The 22750-nt window shown below is 45.9% G+C and overlaps 1 protein-coding gene across 12 annotated transcripts in view; it reads left to right on the top strand.

The window, feature by feature from the left end:
• The window catches only part of SEC31A (SEC31 homolog A, COPII coat complex component), a 46072-nt gene extending 27737 nt beyond the window's left edge, over positions 1–18335 (top strand). For 3 of the 12 annotated variants that reach the window (XM_041124595.1, XM_030015855.2, XM_030015818.2), the window contains 10 exons: positions 179–352; positions 3004–3096; positions 3764–3893; positions 5111–5467; positions 9002–9049; positions 10685–10743; positions 12907–13179; positions 13539–13658; positions 16589–16661; positions 17604–18335. In XM_041124595.1, coding sequence (XP_040980529.1) covers positions 179–352; positions 3004–3096; positions 3764–3893; positions 5111–5467; positions 9002–9049; positions 10685–10743; positions 12907–13179; positions 13539–13658; positions 16589–16612 — 1278 coding nt within the window. In that variant the 3' untranslated portion in view covers positions 16613–16661; positions 17604–18335. Of the gene's footprint in view, positions 1–178; positions 353–3003; positions 3097–3763; positions 3894–5110; positions 5468–7377; positions 7521–9001; positions 9050–10684; positions 10744–12906; positions 13180–13538; positions 13659–16588; positions 16662–17603 lie in introns of those variants that run through there. The other 9 variants (XM_030015834.2, XM_030015826.2, XM_030015874.2 and 6 more) reach the window with 9 other exon arrangements.
• The last annotated feature ends 4415 nt before the right edge of the window (positions 18336–22750 follow it).

The raw sequence follows: 22750 nt of genomic DNA, 5'->3' as shown, positions 1-22750 counted from the left end.
GGAGGCAGGCACATGTAAGGCAGTTCCAATGGCCCCATGTCTCATGCAGAAAAGACTTACTCCAATCAAAGCAGAGCAGGCTTCTGAGACAGTGTGTGGCCAGTCAGCCTCTTGGTGTGATGCACTGGGTGACAGGCAGTGCAGTTAACCTTCTTTTGCTGTCCTTTTCTGATTACAGCCAAACATCATGCTGTTACGGGACAGGCTTTGCAGAGCCCAAGGGGAGCTCCCAGTGGGACAGGAGGCCCTCAAGGCACCTTACAAGAGACAGCCCATGCCCAAAGGACAAGCTGCCCCTGTGGCTGGACAGATGCAAGGGCCCCAGGCTCCAGCCCAGCAGTATTACCAACAGGTAAATGGGTTTTGGCAGTCAGGGAGGGACATGGTGCTTGAGTTCTGGAGAGTGATGGATAGAGGAATTTTTTTCCTTTCTCTTGATCTGAGCTGGGGCTGTATGACTTACTTCTACCAAGAGCCTTGTGGTGAAAGTCATTGGTGCTGCTTTTGAATCAGTACAGATGCCTACTTTACTCCTCATCTGGAAACATCCATTAAACACCTTGTCGAGTAGCCTGCTTCTGAAGATTAGGTGTTTTCCCCCTTTGTTTGAAAATGTGCTTCAGTGCCAAGAATGACTGTGTGGGAGAGCACTGCAGGATTTTTCTGTGCTTGCTCTCATAGTCCCTGATGTTGTCCCATCCCTGCAGGCCTTGGCGCTTGCTCAGTGTTGCTCACCACCCTCTTCTGGGGCTGATTATTTCCCCCACCCCAGCTCTGATGTTGGCTGCAGAAGTTGCAGAGTAGTGGCAATAGCAAACTTCAGGGCATGTTTCAGCAGTTGTGGTTATAGCCTACTAGGAAAACACCTTCCCAGCTGCACTTAAGGGGGCATAGGCAGTACGGGCAGGAGGTGAGGCAGGCCTGGGGTAAGAGTGAGCTCTGCCGGAAGAAAGACCTGGTGAGTATGGAACTAATAAAGGAGCTGGGGCCTGTGCAGGGAGGAAGAAGAGAAATGGTGGAGGCAGATGCCCTGGTCTTATCTCTAGCCTGAGGATGACACTGCATCAGACTATGTTGGCCATCACCAGAGTGTGGTGCGGTGGGCAGCCCTGGCTGTATGCATGCTTAAAGAGCATTGCCAAGTCCCTAATCCCTCAGCACAGTGCTGGAGCTCATCTGGGCTTGCTCTACAGAGGGGCTCTGGGCTGGGCTTTTCGGAAAGCAGAGCTGTGTTAGTGCTGCAGGTGTTCTCCTTACACAGAGGAGATTGGCGCAAGCAGAGGCATGTTTCTGTCAGTGCTGCCCTTCAAGCACTGCCTGCCAGAAAAATGAGGGCAGGAAGGAAGAAGGGCTGAAAAGTGGGGGAGAGTTGGGCTTTGTTCTCTCCCTCTTGATGTCAACAATTGTGTGTACCTTCACCTTCTCTCCACAGTGTTAACAAGGTAGATTTCGGAAGGGACAAAGCCTTCATCCTGTTCATACAAGATTACTTTGTTAACGCTATTGCATATGATTTTAAATGCATCGTTGTCAATAATTTACTGTTCTTTCCTGTGTCTTTGACCTTCCTCCTTGTAACCAATGAATTGCCTTGAGAAGCAATGCTGCAGATTTCCTGTTTGGCGATGGAAAATAGCAGCTGTCCTCTAGATGGCGTGATCTTAGCAATGCTTTTTAAACCAGAGTACCTTCTTTCTCCTACTGTTTCAGGAATGCCTCAAGCTATTATTTAAGCAATCCCTGCTCATTAATAAAAGTCTGGGTGTATCACAACCCCACGAGCACACTGCGAGTGAGTTACCCACTGTGTTCTTGGCTTTACAGGAGCTCATGCTCAGCAGGAAGGGCTTGAAGGGACAGGTGCCATGTCAGAAAGGTGCCCAGCAGTATGCTGATGAACCAGAACGGAAAGAAATGACATATTTGAGTCTTAGGATACTTGTTTTATTTGACCTCCTTTTAAGAAAGTGTGTACATAGGACTTGCTCAAGCTTGAGGCAGCCTTTGTTTAATTGCTGTCCCAAATAGGAACACGTATTTAAAACTTGGTTTCCTTTTAGCATAGGTTTTTGAACCCTCTTTTCATCTGAAAAAAACAGGCATGAAAAGGGATGGAAAAGTCTTTTAGATGACTCTAGTGATGAGTTATGGAGACATTAACAGTGGTTGTTGTACAGCTGACTGCACCATTAGCCCAGCACTGCGCGGGGTTAGAGACAGATAGACTGAAGCCAGCTGAGCCAACCAGGACTTCAGGGCTGCAGCTTTCCTTCTGACTGCCCTCAGGTGGGGTGTCAGGCTCCTGACCCTGGCTGTGCATCCCACTGCTGGGCAGTATGCCCTCCTTGCTCAGAGATGTCACAGGTATAGGAGGTTCTTGGTTTCTGTCCAGTCAGAAAGGTAGTAGTGATCATATGGAACTGAAGGGCTTTGGAGTGGCAAAGAAGGAAGATAGAGCAAAGGAGCTGTGGGAGACTGACTGGGAAGCAGTTGGCATTAAGATGTATGTTTGTGCATGTGCAAGAGCTGAGTATCAGATTTTAACTTTTTTTTTTAATTCCATCTTAAGCTTGATTTAAACAAACTGCTTTTGTGTGAGGCAGAATGTTCGAATTTAACATGGAACTTGGGACTTCGAGCTGTGGTTAGTGATGCTCCGTGTCATGCAGTAGCCTGGGGCGAGCTTCTGCAATAGGAAAATGTGAGGAAAGAGGCAGACCTGGCTCACTGGCATGTGTAACACTGCACTTGCTCCACAGCCTGTTGTAGCTGCGTCTCCACTGTGCTTTGTCTTCACTCTGCAGTTCACTTCAGCTCCAGTGCACAGTGATTTCATCTGTCTTGAATGCACTCTTCCTTCTTCCTCTGCAATTTTATGGCTGTGTTACAAGTGCCAGCATGCAAACCTTTTTGTGTTCACTTCTTTGCACCTCATTTTGTGAAACCCTTTAGACTTTTTTATTGTTTTGTTTTCCATGATTGGTATTTCTTTGTTCAATTCAGGTTAGAATTGCCCCTACTGTCACTACCTGGAGTAACAAAACTCCTACTGCCCTTCCCAGCCATCCTCCTGCAGGCTGTCCCTCTGACACACAGGTATAACCTTCATTATTCCTCTCTGAGCCCCTGCTCCACCCCAATATGTCCCCTGGTATAGTCTGTGTGCTTGACACAGTCTAGTATGGATAGACGGAAGGAGCAGCTTCCATGTGTGTTGTGGTTTTGCTCCTCTGTGTCTCATGTTACATTTATTTTTTTTTCACCAACACCCAGATGAATGGCTCTGGAATGCATTGAGTGGGAGCTCAGTGTGACCTGAGCCCCCCCAAGCCCTTGCCCCACACTGGAATATTTGAATTGTGATCATATTTTTCCTTTCCCTCTTTCCCATGGAAATTTGAAGCTTCAGAGTTAATGTTTAAGTTGTTTAGTTGAAAGCTGTGGATGACAGTGCGCTCTTAGACTGCCTGAATAACAGGCAGCACTGGCAGGGGACCTATTCCTTGTGCAGGAAGGTACGTGCTGCTCTGCTGCTGCTGAAGTCACTGCACACACAAGCTGTGCTTTCAGTGTTACACTGGGTGCCCTAAGGCACTGGAGTGGTTGGAGGCATTTGCCCCTGTGCTGGTGGCTCTTCCAGGGAATGTGGTTTCATTCCAGTGTGAACTCATCATTTTGTTACAGTTCTGCTTCAGCACTGCATTACTGTTGCTGACTAAATCCTATCTCTCCCTACCCTTTTTCCTGCAATCTTTTTTTACAGGGAGACAACCCACCTGCTCCAGGGTTTATCATGCCAGGTGCTGTTAACCCCAACATGCCACCGCAGCAAGCCACATCTTCCAATTACAGCATGTACTCACAAGCAGGGGCCCGGCCAACGTACCCGCAGAGTAAGTAGCAGCAGGTCCCCTCTCCCTGCCACCCAGGTGAGCCAGCCAGGTGATGAGGCCACATTTACCTGGGGATAGCCAGACCCCTCCTTGGGGTTGGGAGGGTTCAGACCAAGCCAGTCACATGTTTCTTGGGGGCGTGGGTGGGGAGGAAGCTCTTGAGATGACATCTGAGGATTGTCATTTCTTGGTGGGGTCCAGACATCAGGCACCCTCTGTCAGACACTGTCTCCTCTGCTGAGAAGGTGTCTGCCCACAGCTTTGAGACTCACTCCTCAGCTGGCCCTTCCCAAGGGTGTGCTGGGGTCAGAACAAGCCAGAACTCCAGTGTGAGTCCTGGAGAAGCAGCACGGACCTGGCAATGAGGGACCCAACTCATCTGTGTTTGGCTGGGCCACCCAGTTCTTATTGGGACTTCATGAAGATGGGAAAGGGGATGAGGAGACAAGGGCAGTAGTAGAGGTGAGTGAGGAAAGGGGGCAGAGCACTGACACACTCAAAGCAGGGGACTGAAGGTGCAGGCACTGGGAAGGAAAAAATGGGCATAGGTGGGCAGAGAAGAGGCAGTGAAGTTAAGCTGCAGAGCCCACAGTGAAAGGCTGTGAGCTTGCGTTCACTTCCAGACTGCTGTTCACTTCCAGACTGCTGTTCACTTCCAGACTGCTGTTCACTTCCAGACTGCTGTTCACTTCCAGACTGCTGTTCACTTCCAGACTGCTGTTCACTTCCAGACTGCTGTTCACTTCCAGACTGCTGTTCACTTCCAGACTGCTGTTCACTTCCAGACTGCTGTTCACTTCCAGACTGCTGTTCACTTCCAGACTGCTGTTCACTTCCAGACTGCTGTTCACTTCCTTGGCCTAGGCTTTCCCTTTGTGCAAACCTGTGGCAGGCATTTCCCTTCCCTGAGAGGCACAGTGAGGGTTGCAGTGGTCCAGAAAACAGCCAGAGCAGGAGAGTCTGTGAGGGAGAATGGGAGTCCTTACAGCCAAGGCAGTCCTTTCTCTGCCTTCCCACTACCAGTGGCAGGCTGAGTTTTTGAGCAGTCCTGCAAGTGCAGGCAGGGTTGTGGGAGCCAGGAATTGGCTAGGCTGGTAAGTGGTTTGAGGGGGAAGGGGCAGGAAGAGAGGAGAGTCAGGTGAAGAAGGAAGCAGAGGCAGATGAAACCTTCTCTGTTATGAACTCACTGACTGAATGTCTTTTCTCCCTGTTTGTAGCATATCAGGCCACACAGCAGTACTCTTGTGGAACAGGGGGACCAGCTCTCTACCAGCCTCAGCAGCCTATCGCTGTCCCTTCTTCAGCCTCTTACCCAAACCCTGCCCCTAACACCACGACTCCCTACCTGCCCTCTGCCTCTGCCCATTCCGTGCCCTCCCCGCTCTACCCTGGGCAGCCTCAACCCTCCCCAACAAGCCTGAATCCCATCTCTTCCTTCCCTCTTCCTCCTTCTGCTGCATCCTTTCAGCATGGCAGGCCAGGACCTCCAGCAACTTCTGTGGCTTATGCATTACCTGCTGGACCAACAGGTACTCTGCCTGCAACCAGTGAACTTCCTGCATCCCAGAGAACAGGTCTGCGCTTGGACGGGGGGGCAGGCCGGGGGGGGGGGGGTGCTTTATTACTCACTCAGTTAAATGTGCACCTTTTCCTTGTGAATGCTCTGTACAAAGTTTGCTTTTGCTTAGAAGTCAATTCAAAGCATTTCTAAAACACATGATTTTCCCTGTGCATCTGGCAATGATATGGCTATTTTGCTGCGGTGAGCACTTGCTGAGCAGCGTGAACAGTCGTCTTTCTTTTGCGAGTGAGACCTTGCCACAAACACAGTTTTTGTCTTGCCCAAGACAGGGTGCTACAGCATTGTCTTGCTATGAGGCTGTCGTGTACTGTGGATGGATGGTGGCACAGTTTTAACCTTGTGAGACTGGCATCAAAACCAGCTATGTGGCTGGAGAGCAAAATATAAAAGTGAGCAAGTTTTCCTAATCACTGCTGAGAAGATGATCCCAATTCCCGCAGAACAATTTTGCAAATGTAATTTGCCCCTGTGTCCCTGGTTTTTGAGCGGCATTTCAAGCCTGGGATTGGCAATGTATTTAATTCAAACAGCATTTCCTGTGGCATCAGCTCACTTCCATTATTTTTTTCCTAACCACTTAGTGTGATAGGATTTACTGTAGCTGTGAATGCCTTAAAAGATAATCAGAAGTGATTTAGAAATGCTTTTACAGGTCTCTTTCCTGAATGTTCTTTAAAAGCGTGTGTGTGGCTGACATATAAAAGCATGTTTGAGCACGCATGGTGAGAGGGCATGCACTGAGTTGGGGCTCAATGTCTGCTTGTGACTGTCTGGACATAACTGTTTGCTGTGGGACAGTGACCTCGCTTGTGATAACAAACCTGTCTCTTCACTTAGCAGCCTGTGAAACAACAGCTTTGCTTATGTCAGACTATGCAGGAAGTATGAGCGGTCCTTTTCTAAACCTGGCCATAAACATACTTCACATCCAGTTGGTCCAGCTGGAGAGTCAAGGACCTGATCTGGGAAGTAGGGAGCAGAGGGAATATTAGGCACGATTTGAGGGGTGTTCCAGGGATGCTGACTCAGCTGACAGGCCCGAATGACACCACTGTGACTCCCCCTCATTTTAAAAGTCTCTTAGGGGTGATGCAGTGCAGAAAAGGCATATTGCTTATATCTTGGCAGCAGCAGTCCTATGAGTAGGTGCTCCTGGCATTCATGAGGCTAGGAACCTACACCTCTCATGGCATTGCCTTTACACACACGCTTATGTTTTGGGGAGAAATGGTCTTTTGCTCTGTCAAGAAATAGAGAGAACTAGTGTAGGGCAGCCACCAGGGCTTTTCCTTCCATCCTGCAGCCAGATTTGGTGTCCTCTCTGTTCTTGGAGATGCTGTACTGTGACCTCTCCTCACCCCATGTGGCAGGGCATGTCAAACTTGTATCTCTAAGCCAGCAGAATTACTAAATTGGACAGAGGAACAGGTGTTGGATAGGGTTCTAGGCCTGAGATGTGAAGCAGCACGTTAAAATTCAGACAGCATAGCTTCTGCACCTCCACAAATAAATGCAAGGAACAAGAAAATTGTTTGTTCTTATCCATTTTACTACTCTACTTGCGTCACTGGCAGGCACTTCAGATCTGTCACTTGCTAAGTTTCTTGCGTTGACAGTGAAGTGACGTAGTCCATGTGGTGTGCTCAGAGAAGGGAAGCTCTGTACTCTGGACAATAGAAATTAGGGACATTAATGACAATACCAGTTGATTTGTAAAATTGTGTAATCCACATAGACAGTAGTCTAACACATTTTGCCTATGTCATTTTAATATCAGGGGAACTGAAGCAGTCGTTATCCACATTGCCTTGCCAGATTTCCTTACAAAATTAAGTTGTCCATACTAGGCTTTTTATAAAACTTTCTGAGAATTATCGGTGCTGCTTGTGTTTTTCCCAGCAGCTGTGATGAGAAGGCAGCCAGTACAAAGTGTCAAACCTTCAGGAACCTAAACTTGGGCATCATCTCTGAATCCTGGCAAACACCAGCCTTGGGCTGAAATGCAGAGATGGACTCCAGGGCATGGTGAGGTGCCGAGGCCATGTGGCTCATGCGTGTGGGCTGCTGGCATGCAACTGCTGCCTGCAGCTGGAGAACTATGGAAAAAAGATAAGAGGTATCTGAAGAGCACACTCTGTCCTCTTCCAATTTTTAGATAACACCTTTTAAAAAACATATAAACAAGAAGGAAAAAACCCTTGCTTTGTAAATGCAGAAATGACAGTGTACATGCTTAATATGCTTAACCACCAACATATTTTCCAGAGTAGCTGCACTGCTTAGTGAAGGACGCATTGGCATGAGATCCCATAGAACTACAGAAATCTGCAACCAGAAGTAGATCTCGCCTATAACTCTGAATGTTCCAGTGCAGAGCATATAGTGATGCTGATCTTGGCTTTGAAGTGGTGTGCTTTTGTGTGTGGTGATGATCTAATCTGGGGACAGCATGTTAAACTTTGCAAGTGTAATTCCTTTAGAGGTGGGGGTAAGGGAGGAAGGAAAAAAATATGTCAAATTTGAAGTTTTGAAAAGCACCTGACCTTTGAACTGGCTTGGATTTAAAGATGCACTTCAAAAAGAAACAGTTCTGTAAATATCTTCTGGATTTTGCAAGTGCATATAACATCAGTACATTAAGCTGTGCTTGGAGCTCCAGTAAGCAAGAAAAGCCCACATTTAATTTCATTTTCAACCTATCTCACTTTGTTTTGTGATAGATCTTTGAACCTGCTTTGAAGGGAGTTTTAATTTTCAGTCTCCTGAATCTTGTTTTAAGTTGTGATAGAGCAATTCTGAGCTTAAGGGAAGGGTTTCCACCAGAACTGTAAGTGCATCAGACCAACCACAGGGACAGGAGTTCTCATCCCTGACATTCCTCTTCTCTTGGAAGTACCAAAGGCGTTATTGGCTGTGTTTAGCCATTTGGGTTTGTTGCTCAGTCTGAGCAGGCAATGTGTCTTTTCACGTGGGTGTGAAGCTGCTGTGTGAACATACCATTTTTTTTTTTTTTTTTTTTTTTTTTTTTTTTTTTTTTTTTTTGCTTGGCTGGATGCAGTTGAGAGTATGCCTTCATTTGGGAAAGTACTTGACATCCACCTTGAAATCAAGTACTTTAAGCATCTCCTGAAAAGATTTCTGGAATAGTAAAAAGACAGTGAGAAGATTGTTGCTGAGAGTAATGGTCTGTTGGCTGCACTGGCTGGTAGGAATAGAAAATGAGAACACCGGAAGAGATAAGAAAGTAGGCCAGGACTCTGCAACAATTGTTAGAAACAACTAGAAACACTGATTTACTGCATGGAAAGAGCAACAGGCTTGTTTTCAGGGAAGGTAGACAAAAGCAGTTCCACAGGGTGGTTTGGACAAATGGCTTGTCTCTAAACTGGCATTGTAATTATGTTAGGCATTTTTTCTCCTGACTTCTTCTGCTTATTGAAACTAAATTGCTAATCAAAAATTACAGATCAACTGTTTTATTTTCAAAGAAAATCTTTTTTTAGTTCTCTTTCCATTTTATCTGCAGAAAGCCTACCAACTCAAGACCAGGCCTCTCCCTTCGCAGGTGAACTAGGTACCACCTAACCTGAAAATAATTATAGCCACTACATGAAATTAATTGAACAGACATCAATAATGCATATGTTTTTCAGAGAACATTAAGTGTGATGCTGTTTGCCTATTTAGACTTTAATCAAATCAATTTTTAATTCCTTAATTAAAACCAATAACAACAATATCTGGAGTTTTTAACCACAGAAACAAATGCCTGGTTTTCCTTTTTTTAAAGCAAATTGTTCCAGGAAATTAAAGCAGTAATAGTCTGGGAGATTTTTTCTTAACGTGTTATCACTATCAGCACTGCAGAAGTTAGACTTTCTATATCAGAAATACTCTAGGATTTTCTGGATAGGGTGGAACAGAGGAGCCCCTGGGGCACATGGCTGTTTGGAGATGGCACTGCCTTTTGTTCAAGAGAAAGCAGATATGAAAAGGGTTTTAAATTGTTTTTCATTTACCCCTTTAACATGCTCTGGATCTGGAACTTATTTAACAAAAGCTCAGGAGCAAATGAAATTTCAGATAAATTGAGCAAATTCTGCAGTGATGTTAAGCTCTGCTGTCTAAGGTGAATTCATCATCTGCTAAGTGAAAAACACTGTGGTGAAAAAGTCCATTGATCAGGGATTTGGTTTTGTGGGCTTTTTGTGGCTTTGTGCAATAAATCCTGATTACTTGGCAAGGCCACAGTAATGCTGAGCTATAATGCTTTGGTCCTGATTACATGCGCTCTGTGATGAGATGTGGAGCTATTTCTAATGCACTAGCGTGAGCTTTGGTGTACAAATCTTGCAGCTGCATGGAGCGTGCTTTCTTGGAAGAGCAGAAGGTTTGGTACAGAACAACACTCCAGGCTCTGAGTGAATCTGCTCAGACATCCTCTGTGTTTCTTCCAGTTGCAAACAAATTGCCCTTAGTGCAAAAAGCTAGATCCTGCCACCTTGCTCCAGCAGCTTTTGGGACACAAAGCACCCATAAATATGCTGTAGCTGGCAGGGGAAACCTGGTTTTATGGCTCTTTGTGTGTCCAGGGTGATTGGGTGAATCTGGCCTGAAATGTTTAAGGCTCCTGTTGCCTCATTTACCTCTTCTTTCTGTGTTGTGTTGCTGGGGAACACATCTTAACTGTCATGTATAAATCCATCACAGGATGCAATCATGAGTTCAAAACCAGTTCTCATTTCTTCTCGAATCATACAGATGGGAGAATCTTTCACCGGTAACTGAAACTGTCTTCACATATACAGTCTGTGTAGCAGAACTGTGTTTTTGGCATGGTAGGCAACTGCCTGCCCCTTCAAAGGGGGCATGTCTGCTCAAAGATTTTTTTTTTTCTTGCAAGAGAAGAAAAAGTTAATTATTAAAAAAAAAAAAAAAAGGAATCAACTTCTGTCAAACTTGAGAACAGTTGGTCAAGATGCCAAACCTGTGCAGTGGGCGCAGAGCCCAAAGGGTCTGATGGCTGGGGTGTTGGGATGCTCCAGCTAGCGCAGGAGCTGTTCTGGCCCCCAGTGAAGGGCAGAGGAGCAGGCAGGTGAGGACAGGGTCTGCCAAGCAGAGCAGTGGCAGGGAGATAGCCCAGCTGAGCTCAAGAAAGCATCACTACCCTCCTCTGAGGTACTTATGGTCTCTGTTTTCTTTGTTACAGGGCCTCAGAATGGCTGGAATGACCCTCCTGCCCTGAACAGAGCTGCCAAGAAGAAGAAGGTAATCTAGGAAATCCTGTCTCAACACAATTGAGTGCTGACCACTTGAAAAGTAGTAACTTAAGCTGCTCCTGGGAAACGTATTGGCAGGAGAAGGAAAAAGAAGGGTTAGCAGCAAACAAAAGCTGCACCTCATGAGCAGAAATGGCCTTTATGCCTCTCCAGTATGCATTATCTCTCAAAATATTTAAGCCTCTAAAGAGACAGTGGCTTTTTGCTAAAGTTGTGGTTGTTAACAACATTGATCCTGGTTTGAGGGAAGAAAATACTTCAGACTATTTTCATCTGCAGTAAAGCTGATGAGTTTTGCAGGAGATGATACTTAGGCGAAATGATGAGGCTGTGCAAATTGTTATAGATTACTGACTTTGCTGGAGCTGAAAGCAATTTATCCTGATTAAGGGTCTGACCCTGAGAGATCTGCGAAGAGTAAGACAATTTTTGTGATGGAGACAATGTAGTTTTGTAAAACAGTTTTAGATTGCAGCAGGACAGAATAACTGGGGACACTTGGCACAGAGTGAGCCTTTTCATCCCTTGGTGCTGCTGTAGTCTTGCATATCTCCACAGCAGTCAGTGTCATCCGCTGCTCGCTGATCCTGGTGCATTTGGGAAGCAAGAGTTAGTCTGGAGTGTGTAAAGCATGGGGAGAAAAAAAAAAAAGTTGGACCAGGCAAGATAAGGTCTGGGTGAAGGTTAAGGCAGAAGTCTCCTTTACCCTCTGGATTTTGGTCTCTGCAGTTCAAGATTAAGAAGCTTTTGGGGGATGGATAGGTGATACTTTGTGTGCTCCTGAGTGCTGGGATGTTTGTTGCATAGCAGCTGGCATGCTGCCTTTTGGGGCTTCAGGCTCTTAAGTAAAAGGAGGGAAGTTGTCAGTGAGAATAACTGCTGGACCTGAGAGCTCAAGAAGCAGTCTTCTGCAGACAGGGGTTTTTGCTACTGCTGTGTGTGTGTGTCACAGCCAGAATTTCTGCTATAGCCAGGGTTTGAGGGTTGGCTCCCTTCTAAATGAGGAGTTGTGTTTGTTGCATTCCCTGTTGTGTATTTAACAAACCCGTCAGAAATGGTTTTATGTTTGTTTCCCTTATGTCCACTGTATGAGGGCGTGGTTTAGGATATTATAAAATGACTCACTACATGGACTGTTGGAAAATAGAAGAACCATCTGGCATTTCAAGCCACAGCATAACTTGCAATTGTTTTCTACCTAAGAACTTATCCACCACTCAAAAGTTTATTGTTGTGATTCATTGCTTTTATAACTGACTTTGGTGCTGCATTGGGAATATTTTTCTTGCTGTCCCAAACCACTAGCTTAATTCTGGCATCATTCATTCAGGGTAGCATTCAGGGTTCTGTAATCTTTCCTTTTTTCTATGCACGCTGAAAGAAAAGTGTCTTCCCATGGGAGCTCTTTCTTTTGTTTGGATTACTGTATGATGCATAGCAGAGGCCAGTAGCTCATTTTGTTGTTTCTTCCCTCTACCAAATGGTTCCGAAATGCCCCTGTGTAAAGACTGGCAGATGCTTAGGGATGAATCTGAAATGCACTCATAATCTGTCTTAGCACAAACCTGTTTGCCAGAAGCTTGAAAGGCTTTCAGAAGCTTTATTGTTGCGTGTTGCTAGCTGTGACCTATGTACTGCATGGACAAAAAAATATACCCTTGAAAGTGAGACACAAAAATCTAAATATAATGACCCAATAGTAAGAATAGATGTAGGCGTGTGTTAGTTTTCATTAGTGCAACTCTTCTGTTAGTGCTGGTCTGCCAAACCTCTGGTTTGTGCCCTTAGCAGAAGGAGAGTGGCTCTGATTTGAGGTGGCTGTAATCAGCTCTCGTGGCCAGCTGCAGGCTGGGCAGGCTGCTCCTGCCCTGCACGGGCAGGAGGACAGGCAGAGTGCACAGGACTGGAAACACTGGAGGATATTACTGCGCCAGGGCACTTCTTACTGTGCAGCTGCAGCCGGAGGAATAGGTTTGTTTAGCCACAGTGAAATGCTGTATTGTCTACCCATTATTTCTATATCCTGGGCGCTCAGCACTCTGCTTGGAAGAGCTCTCAATTGCTGCGGGTTGGGAAGTCTGTAGGAGCTGCATATTGTGCTCTGCCTGCGGCAGCCATGGCAGCATAAATGCACTGTTTGTTTTTTCCCCAGGTCCCTGATAACTTCCTGCCCCCGGTTCCCATCACCTCCCCCATCATGAACCCGCTGACAGATCCACAGTCTCAGATGCAGCAGCCTCCAGCTCCAGCACCACCCACAGCTGCACCCAGCTTCCAGCCTCCGCACCTCCCTGCAGGACAGCTGGTGCTGCAGGGTGGCTACCCACCTGCTTCCCAGCCCCTGGGGCCATGCATCATGCCACCCGCTGTTTCCAAACCCAGCACAGAGGGGGCCCCTGGGGCCCCAATTGGCAATGCCATCCAGGTAATGTAGCCCCAGCATTGCATGGTTTTTGTTTGTACATCAGCGGAGCCCTGCAGGCTGGGATCCTGTTGGCCAGGCATTTCTAGTACCTCCCAAGTGTACTGCAGAGTTTCCAGTTGCTAGTTTTGCACCATGCTGGCATTTTGCTACTGTAGTCTCTGCCTAGACACTACCTCTTTGCAGTTAATGCTCTAGTTTGTGTGGAGGGAGCAACAGCAGATGCTGATAATGTCACTTCCACACACCCACAGGGAAGAAATAGGAGTTGTGCCAACCTGGTTAATAATGCCACTTCGTTTAGTTGAAAATTACATGTGGTCACAGTGACCTGGAAAAGCCTCACCTGCTCTGTTTCTCAGCATGTGCAGGCACTGCCAACAGAGAAGATTACAAAGAAGCCCATCCCTGAGGAGCACCTTATTCTGAAGACTACGTTTGAAGCTCTTATCCAGAGGTGCCTGCTGTCTGCCTCTGATCCGGTAGGTTTTTGTGGTGTTCCCAGCCTCTGTGTTTGGGTGAATGCGCTGGTACCTGCAGCACAGCTAGCCATCACAGCCTCTCCTGAGATGGCTTTTTCCTTCTAAAGGCTGCTTCAAGCAGCCACAATCAATGTGTAGAAAAGCCATATGCACATAGGATGTGGCAATTTGGGGCCAGAGCACAGCACAGCTGCCTGAGCGCTTTGACTCTGGTCCTTATAGCACACAGCATGGGCAGCACATGATGCTGCTGTTTATGGGCAGGGAATTAACCCATTGCAGCCTCCTCTGCTATTCTGAGGAGGGTTGGAATTGGTTACAGTTGAGGTTTTGATGTTGATGGTTTAAAAAAAATAAAGTTAAAAATTCTAAAACCTTCAGAAAGGGCTGTCCTTCCTTCAACTGAGAGGGCGATCACTGTGGAGGCATGCCCTGCACATTTGCTTAACTGCTTCTTATAATTCAGAGCAGGAAGCAGCTGGTATTATGCCAGGTGTGAACCAAGGCTCACATACGCGAGTACATGCCTTGGATTTTGATCTGTGATTTGTGATTTCTGATAGCAAACTCATTTCAAAAGGAAACAATGGGTAGCAGAGAAGTGGAAGGTTATGAGCTTTAACATGACCACTGGAGCTGGATAGGAAAAACATTTCCTGTGGCAGTCAGTACTTAGTAAATGAGCCATCTGTCCCAAAGCTTCTCATTTATTTCCAATGGTCAGTAAATAACACTCTACCCCAAAGCCCAGATGCTGACTGTTCAGCTCATGCCTGCCACATGCTGAAAGGTGGATGATGAAAGACAGGCTGGTTGTGTGCAGAGGGCATTGTGCACTGAATGTGCTTGGTCAGCAGCACAGCCTCACGTTCCTGTTAACGGTGACTGGGAGCTGAGCTGTCTGAGGGCTCTGTGGCAATGGCTGTGGGAGTATATTGGGCAGTCGGTGTCACTTCTGTCTTATGTCCGCTGTACAATTTCAGCTGGCTCTGTGGTTTAGACTTGACATTTGCATGTACGTATTCCTTTCCCCTGTGGGTCTCAGCCCAGCAGTTTCAAGGTGGGCTTGCCCATGTACTCCTTTACAGAAGCTTTCTGAGGCCATAGACCTTTCTTTGGACAGACCTCATAAGGTTCAGCAGCATTCAATGGCTCAAAATCCTTTCTTTAAAGGTTAGGCTGTGTAGAGTGCAGGGATAGAAGTCATATACTGCACGGACCCTTTGACCTTTTCTTCCTCTGAGTGCTCCTCCCAGATACACAAAGAAGGCAAAAGCATTCGGTTCACGTCTGCATCCAGGGATTGCTCTTCTGCTCTGCCAACACATTTTGCTTGCTTCTTGTTAAGTCTCTCTGATTTTCTTAGGCAGAGCAAGTGTTAGCGGCACACAGTGCTGAGACACACCGCCCTGACTGTATACATCAGTTATTGTCAGAACAAATGCAGACACTACTCTGTTATTACATTCCAAAGGGGGAAGTGGGAACAGGAAGCAAAGAGTGAGGAGAACAACCAGTTTGCACTTCTTCCACCTAACTTCCTTTGGCTGGAGAGATGTCTTGCTGTTTACTAAACACAATTTATTCCTCTTTGCCCTAGTTGGCTATCTGTAAAATGAAAATAGCATGTATGTCTTTTCACAAGTTTTGAAACAAATGTTCTGAAGTCATGTATCTGAGAAAGTTAGTGAGTCCAAAAGAATTAGCCAGTTTCTTATCTGTTCCTCCTGGGGTACTTTTTCCTTATTTGTCTCAGTTCCTTGACAAATAACTACTGCTGAGGGGTTTTCCACACATAGCCTGAGATCCATGTACTGTGTTCTCCTTTCTGCCCTTTGCCATCTGAACAGCTTTCCCTAATTTCTAGCACAGCAGGCAGCCACAAGTCTGCCTTTACCCCTGAGCTAGAGGATTCCCATAGGCTTTGTTATTTTCTCTCTGGGCAATTGTTTAATCCAGGGAAACATCTTCCACTTGCCAGGGGAAATGGCACTATTCTAAGTGAAGATAGATTGATGTGCATACTGATTTAGGAGGAATTTTCATTACTCTTGTGCACTGATAGCATTTCTACTGCTGTTGACCACCTTCTTTTTTGTGCTTCTGTAATTGTAACCTTGATGCTTTATTACTGTTTTATTATTATGGATTAAAATCTTCAATTTCTGTAGCTGTTTGTTTAAAAAAAAAAAAAAAAAAAAAAGGTGGATAAAAATGCATTTCTCCAGCAGCTGCTGTGGCACTCCCGGTGGAATATACTGGAGTTATTTTAAGAGCCTTTGGTGGCAAAATAATTCCAGACACATCAATGGGTGGTTTACTCTCTATAAAATCATGGAAGCACAAAGGATCTGTAAGGACAGTTTAGGTTAGGCTACTAGTTTTTCTGTTGGCAGTAACAACTTACAAATGCCTGTTTTTACTAATCACATAATGAAAAATGTAATTAGGATTTGCCATAAATGATGACCGAGTTGTACGTACTTAGACTTCAGTGATGGTATGTGCCCTTACGCTCTCATTGATGTTGCTGGATACTTGATTCCAGTAATAACTTTATCCAGCTATCATTAGGCTTTGCCACTAAACCCTAGAAAAAAATTCATGCTGCAACTCAGAATTCTGTTACTTTCCATATCAGTTATACCAGTGGGTTTTACAAATGACCAGTGGCTTTTGGGATGCACCCTTACAGTTCACCATTCTCTGTAGCTAACTAGAGTGGTTACATACAGAGAACTACAGTCATATCACGTGGTCTTTCCTAGCAAAATCGGAGGAGAAAAGTACAGAGCAAAGAATTCAAATGATGTGTTAGGAAAATATTGAGAAAGGAATTTCATGTGCTGCATGGACCTCTTTGCAATGCTATCAGATCAGTATGGTGTTCTTTAAATCACTGTGTTTTAATGTATTTATTTCTCTTTCAGCAAACCAAGAGGGAAACTAGATGATGCAAATAAACGCCTGGAGTTTCTATATGACAAACTTAGGGAACAGACAGTAAGTTCTGTTTTACGTTTCCCCTTACACCCTGTCATATGCTGCAGGTATGGCCAAGAACTTCATCAGTGGTGTGGACCCTGCTGCAATATGTAGCAGGTGCTTGTTCCTTCTTTAGAAGTGTGCTTCAAATCAATTTATTGTATGTTTCCATGCATTTCCCAGAAACAGCTAGGTAGAGTGCTTGGCCCCAAGTGCCTGTGCAGACTTTACAGTGTTTTGTGGTCATCATTAGTTTTATTGTGCTGTGCAGGGACTGTGCTGAGCCAAAGAGCAGATCTCCTTGCAGTAGGTGCTGGATTAATGCATCAGCAGGGTCCCTGGACCCAAGTGCTAGCAGAATGAGCCAACACAGCAAGTTCCCCCACTCTTAGCGTGAAGTGAGACACACGCAGCCAAAAACAAAAGCAGAAGATTTAGATGTTGGAGGTTCACTGACTTCACTGGAAGGCAGATGTGCAAGTACTCTTGAAGATCTGGTAATTTTTCCAAAGCCTTCCAGGAGGTCTGTGGTAGACTGGGCTTAGATCTCTTAGTACCTTAGGATTAGAGTGGTGTGATCCTGTCATTGTCAGGCCATCTTTGCTGAGCAATTAACTTTACCCCAAAGGCATAAAAGCTCAGTAGGTTTTTCACGTGCTAGTCTGTCACAGCAGGTCTCCCGGCTCAGGGAATTGCATCCAGGGGCTGGTAGTGAAGGCTTGCAGGGCTTTGCAGTACTGCAGAGAAGGTATGTTCTTGTTGAAGTCTGCTTTTAGACTTCCCAGTGACTGTTCCCAATGTGGCGCAGCTCTGAAGATGCCTGCCTTTAAAGAAAGGAACTAATTGCTGCACCTTCCTGAGGGCCAAATGTTACACTCAGGATTTCTGTTTTTCTAGCACTAGTGTATTGTGCTGTTTTTTTTTCTTTTTGCTTACCTGCCTTGCCTGGCTTCCTTGCAGCTCTCTCCAACCATCATTAGCGGTTTGCACAACATTGTGAAGAGCATTGAAACCCACAACTACCAGGAAGGACTGAACATCCACACACACATAGTCAGCACCAGCAACTTCAGCGAGACCTCTGCTTTCATGCCCGTTCTGAAAGTTGTCCTCACCCAGGCCAATAAGCTGGGTGTTTGAAGTAACCCTGCATTTGCAAAGCCTTGATGGTTGCTTTTCCAAAGAAGTGCATTTCTACAGCAAATATGCAGGAAATGGACCAAATGCTAGTCCTTATGGCATGTGGCAGTAGAGCGCTGACAAATGGCATTACACTCTCCCTGCAAAATACTTAATTCTAGGAGGGCTGTGGAGCCCTGGTGCTTTTCTTTTTATTTTAATCCTTTTCCTATCCCTAATGATTCTTGTCTACAAATAGTATATTTAATGGATGATGCCCAATATTGTCAATTTTTAGATGCATGTTATACTGCTGAACAGTGGCTTTTAATAACAGATGTATGTATTAAAACAACAAGATAGGTTGTGTATCAGACCCTAAAACAGATTATTCCCTTCCACCCCACTGTTCCTTACCCACCAGATTAAAGAGTCTGATTGTATTATAACTATTTGGTCTTTTATTTTATGAAGCTGCTTGCAGTTCTGTTATTACAATTTACATGTTAAATAGCTTAAATTTGCACTGGGGCAAATGAGCAAAATAAAGGCTAATGTGGTATTTTCAATAAATGTTAATTTATTAAAATGTGTCTTTATGAAGTGCAACTTAGACATTTTGAACCTGGAGTACAGTGGGGTGGTTTTCTGTTGTCCTAGTTGAGGATATTTTTTTTTCTCCATGCTCATCGCTAAAAGCTCTGTTTAACATTTATAGTGAGAGATTTACATTTCAAGGAAAAGTTTAGCAAGGATTCTGAACACATCTCTGTATTTTTAAAAGCTAAGCGTGGCAGTAATGCAGAGTGGTTTAAGCCACACATCCAGAGGCACTGATATTTAGTGTGTAAACAAGGTGTAAATTGTTTCTTGCAATCCCCTGAACCTGGAGATTGCTGCCTCTGCTGCACTGCTTACCACTTCGAGGGCATGCTGCGCTGTGAAACTGCAAGCTTGCTTCTGCTGGCCAATTAGCAAGTTGGGTCAGGCGAGTTTCACAGCATGCTGTCCTTTCCTGTGGCACAGTTGGAGTTGGCTTTGAGTTTTAAAAATTTGAAACTGTGTCCATGAATAGCAAGTATGCCTAGGAAGAACAGCAGTTGGAAGACATGTCCAGGTTTAAAAAAAAAAACGGGCAGTTTTGCCTGAAAACTAATTCATTCACCACCTCCCATCAGCAGGCAGATGTTCAGCCATCTCCAGGAAAGCAGGGCTCCATCACGTGTAACGGTTACTTGGGAAGACAAACACCATCACTCCAAAAGGTTTCTCCACCTCCTTCTTTACCCAGCTTTATATGCTGAGCATGATGTCACATGGTCTGGAATATCCCTTTGGTCAGTTGGGGTTGGCTGTCCCAGCTGTGTCCCCTCCCAACCCCTTGTGCCCCCCCCGCCCCAGCTGACTTGCTGGTGATGTGGGGTGAGGAGCAGAAAAGCCCTTGGCTCTGTGTAAGCACTGCTTAGCAATAACTAAAACATCCCTGTGTTATCAACACTGTTTACAGGACAAACCCAAACCACAGCCCCATACCAGCTACTGTGAAGACAACTAACTCTATCCCAACCAAAACCAGCACACTGTGGGATGTAGATTTGGCAATACATACTGCAAGAAGTATTATAAATAACAATGCAAATTATTGCCAACTTCTGTGACTTAAACTGATTATGAGTTACAGATTTGTCAGACAAAGCAGTTCCATTCCTCTTGACAAAATTGAGCTTAATTTTATTTCCTTTCCAGCATTTTCTGACTTCAGAAGCTTTTATAATTGGTGAACATAAAGCATCAATTTGAAGTTGCTTTGTTTCAGGAGTTTGAAAACCAGTTGGAGTATTTTTCTTCCCCTTGATCTAGGTTATAGGTTTCTAAGCAGTGATATAAGTAGATGGTATTCTGTCAATCAGAAGGTTTGTACCTATCCTTCTTTATTTATCCATGCCCTTAATGAAAACTCTTTGCCTGGCAGGCTCTGGTATTGGCTGAATCACATCAAAAACGTGAAGTATGTGAATGCTGCTAGAAACTGGTTGTCGTGGTTTAAGCCCAGCCGGCAACAAAGCACCACGCAGCCGCTCGCTCACTTCCCTCCCCTCCCCGCCCCCCAGCCACAGTGGGATGAGGTGAAAATATAAAGGCAGGCTCGTGGGTCGAGACAAGGACAGGGAGGGATCACTCCCCACTTATGGTCACGGGCAAAAGACAGGCTCAACTTGGGGAAGAAACAAAATCCATTTAATTTACTACCAATCAAATCAAAACAAGGATATTAGGAAGTAAAACCAAACCTTAGAACACCTTCCCTCCACCCCTCCCTCCTTCCTGGCTCAACCCCACTCCCGGTTGGGGTCAGCTCCCCACACCTTGTCTCTGCCGCTCCTTCCTCCTCAGGGGCAGGACTCCTCACTCCTCCCCTGCTCCACCGTGGGGTCCCTCCCACAGGAGACAGTTCTTCACGAACTTCTCCAAGGTGAGTCCTTCCCACGGGCTGCAGTTCCTCACAAACTTCCCTGGCATGGGTCCTTTCCGCGGGCCGATCTTCACTCACAGGCTGCTCAGCACAGGCTTTCCCATGGAGTCACGGCCATTTTCGGGGGCATCCACCTGCTCCAGCATGGGCTCCTCCCTGGGCTGCAGGTGGGCATCTGCTCCCCCGCTCACCTCCCTGGGCTGCCGGGGGACAGCCTGCCTCACCATGGTCTTCCCCATGGGCTGCAGGGGAATCTCTGCTCCGGTGCCTGGAGCACCTCCTCCCCCTGCTTCTTCACTGACCTTGGTGTCCACATAGGTGTTTATCTCACACCCCACTCCCCACTGCAGGTTCCCCTTCTTAAATGTGTTCTCCCAGAGGCACTACCACCGTCACTGTTTGGGTCGGCCTGGGCCAGAGGCAGGTCCAACTTGGAGCCGGGGAAGCTTCTAGCAGCTTCTCACAGGAGCCACCCCTGCAGCCCCTTCCCTGCTACCAAAACCCAAAACACTGCTAATAAGGAAATGGCAGTCTACCTTGGTGGGAAAAACATTCAGGTCACCAGCCCCACTCCTGATTGCTGGGACCACATTATCTAGTAAAAATTTCGCAGCATCACCTGACACAGATAAGAATGGTAACAGCTCAGTGTACTCTACCTTTCCTCCCCTGGGACTGCTTTCTGCAAGCTTGGAATGAAATGCTGGGGCCCCAATAACTGGGAAGGAAGGAGGAAACGGGTTGCACAGAAGCAGAAGTGTTGCCATCTGCAGCAAAAAGAGAATTCTAACAGATTAGTACCCCAGGATCTCTGCACATGTGGAAAGGACTGCTGCACTGAACTTCAGTATTAATGCCTCCCTCAGAGCAAACTGGGCACAGTCCGGCCAGAGAAACACAGACCCTTGTGTCTTGATTCAAGGTGGGAAAGAACAAATTTTAAAAGAAAGAACACATTCAAAGGTAAATGGGAATTAAAAAAAAACTCAGTAGGGTGAAAAGCAGGTGTGCTGGGCTGGCCTGATGCTTCTGTGATACACTGTTCAGCAAGGAAAGGAAAGCAAAAGAGAATCTCAGTAATTCAGGACCAAGCTGGCAGATGGGAGGTGCTGTGAGAAGGCTAGAAAGGGAATTCAGAAGCTGGTCTTGCATATGCTCTCACTGAGCGTTTTTGGGAGTACGCCTGGACAAGAAGCAGGAGTGGTGGCAAGCAGCACTTGGGAAGGACATACAGATTGTGAAGCTGTCTATTTCTGGCAGTAATAACTGGGGAGACTGACAGCAGTGGCAGAAGCAGGATGCACTCCAGTAGGTGCAATGTGCAGGGTTGTGGGCAAAAGCATTGCTGTAAATTGGAAGCTCATAAGTTGCGAATAAGAGGAGCAGCAGGACATGAAAGGATTAGCTGGGAACAGCTCCTCAGTATGATGTGGCTTTTTAAAAGCCAAGGAACGTTTAATGGCATTGCACAAGCCTTTGTGAGACTTCCATCCATGTAAAAGATGATGCCAAGTGAGAAGGGACTCAGCGAGGCATGCAGATGTTGGGGACTGAAGAGTTTGTTTAACAGGAATGTTTGCTTGTTCACCCAGTGAAGAGCACAAGGGAATCAGGTTGACTGGAACTGAAGAGCAGTGTTAGCATGAGAACAAATGTGGTATGAGCTGGCCACAAGTAAGCTTGGTCTGGAAATTGAATTGGTCAAAAATGAGACTACGGGATCAGAGAGAAACACTGGGGTTTTTTGAGGTGATAGTATCTTTGGGTACTGTGATGTTGCACCACTGCACTGGACACTGTACGTCAGCAACAGAGTAATCTCACTCTCCTTGCTGAAAGTAAAGCTGTCCCCTGCTTTGGCCGTCCTCAGGAGTTCAGGCCTGGAAAACTGCACTGCTCAAGTACTTAATAGGAGTGGATGCGAAAACCTGCTACTACTCTCCTGCGAGCAGCTGAGATTAATAATAATAGTTAATCAGTTATGCTGCCGTCTGTTCATATCTTCAAGGAATGCCAAACAATTAGCCACCCATCTGATGTTATAAATGCAAATGGCCATCTTCGTTTACAGAAGGCAATGAAGCCCTGCCAATTTACACTGGTAAAGAATTTGGCCCCAAATAGCCTAATTTTGATCTCAGTGAGAACAGATTTATACCATGGCATTAACACCAGCCAAGCTACTCCTCTTTCTGGCCCCCAAGGCTGCAGAATTATAAGAAAAAGGATGGAAGGAAATTCAAAGATGTAATCTGTGGCAGCATGGGTGTTGTCCAATGGCAGCTGACACGAGGAGGTATCTTGCTTCTTCAGCTATTGCCACCCGGGGAAAAGCACCAGTAGGAGAGTTTGTGGGAAAGGGCAGCATTAATGCAGTTCTTCCTGCTGCCGAGGCAAATAGGTGGGGATGTAACAGGGGCAGTACTGAGAGCAGGCTGACTGGGCAGAACGTGTAAGTACTTGAGTGAAAACCTTTTTCTGCCTGTAAAGCTCTGTAGTGGATTTACCTTGGTTT

Source organism: Aquila chrysaetos, chromosome 1 (genome assembly GCF_900496995.4).
Source record: "Aquila chrysaetos chrysaetos chromosome 1, bAquChr1.4, whole genome shotgun sequence".
NCBI classification, from domain to species: Eukaryota; Metazoa; Chordata; class Aves; order Accipitriformes; family Accipitridae; genus Aquila; species Aquila chrysaetos.
Note: the sequence above shows the minus strand (reverse complement) of the source record. Positions and strands in the feature narration are given on the sequence as shown.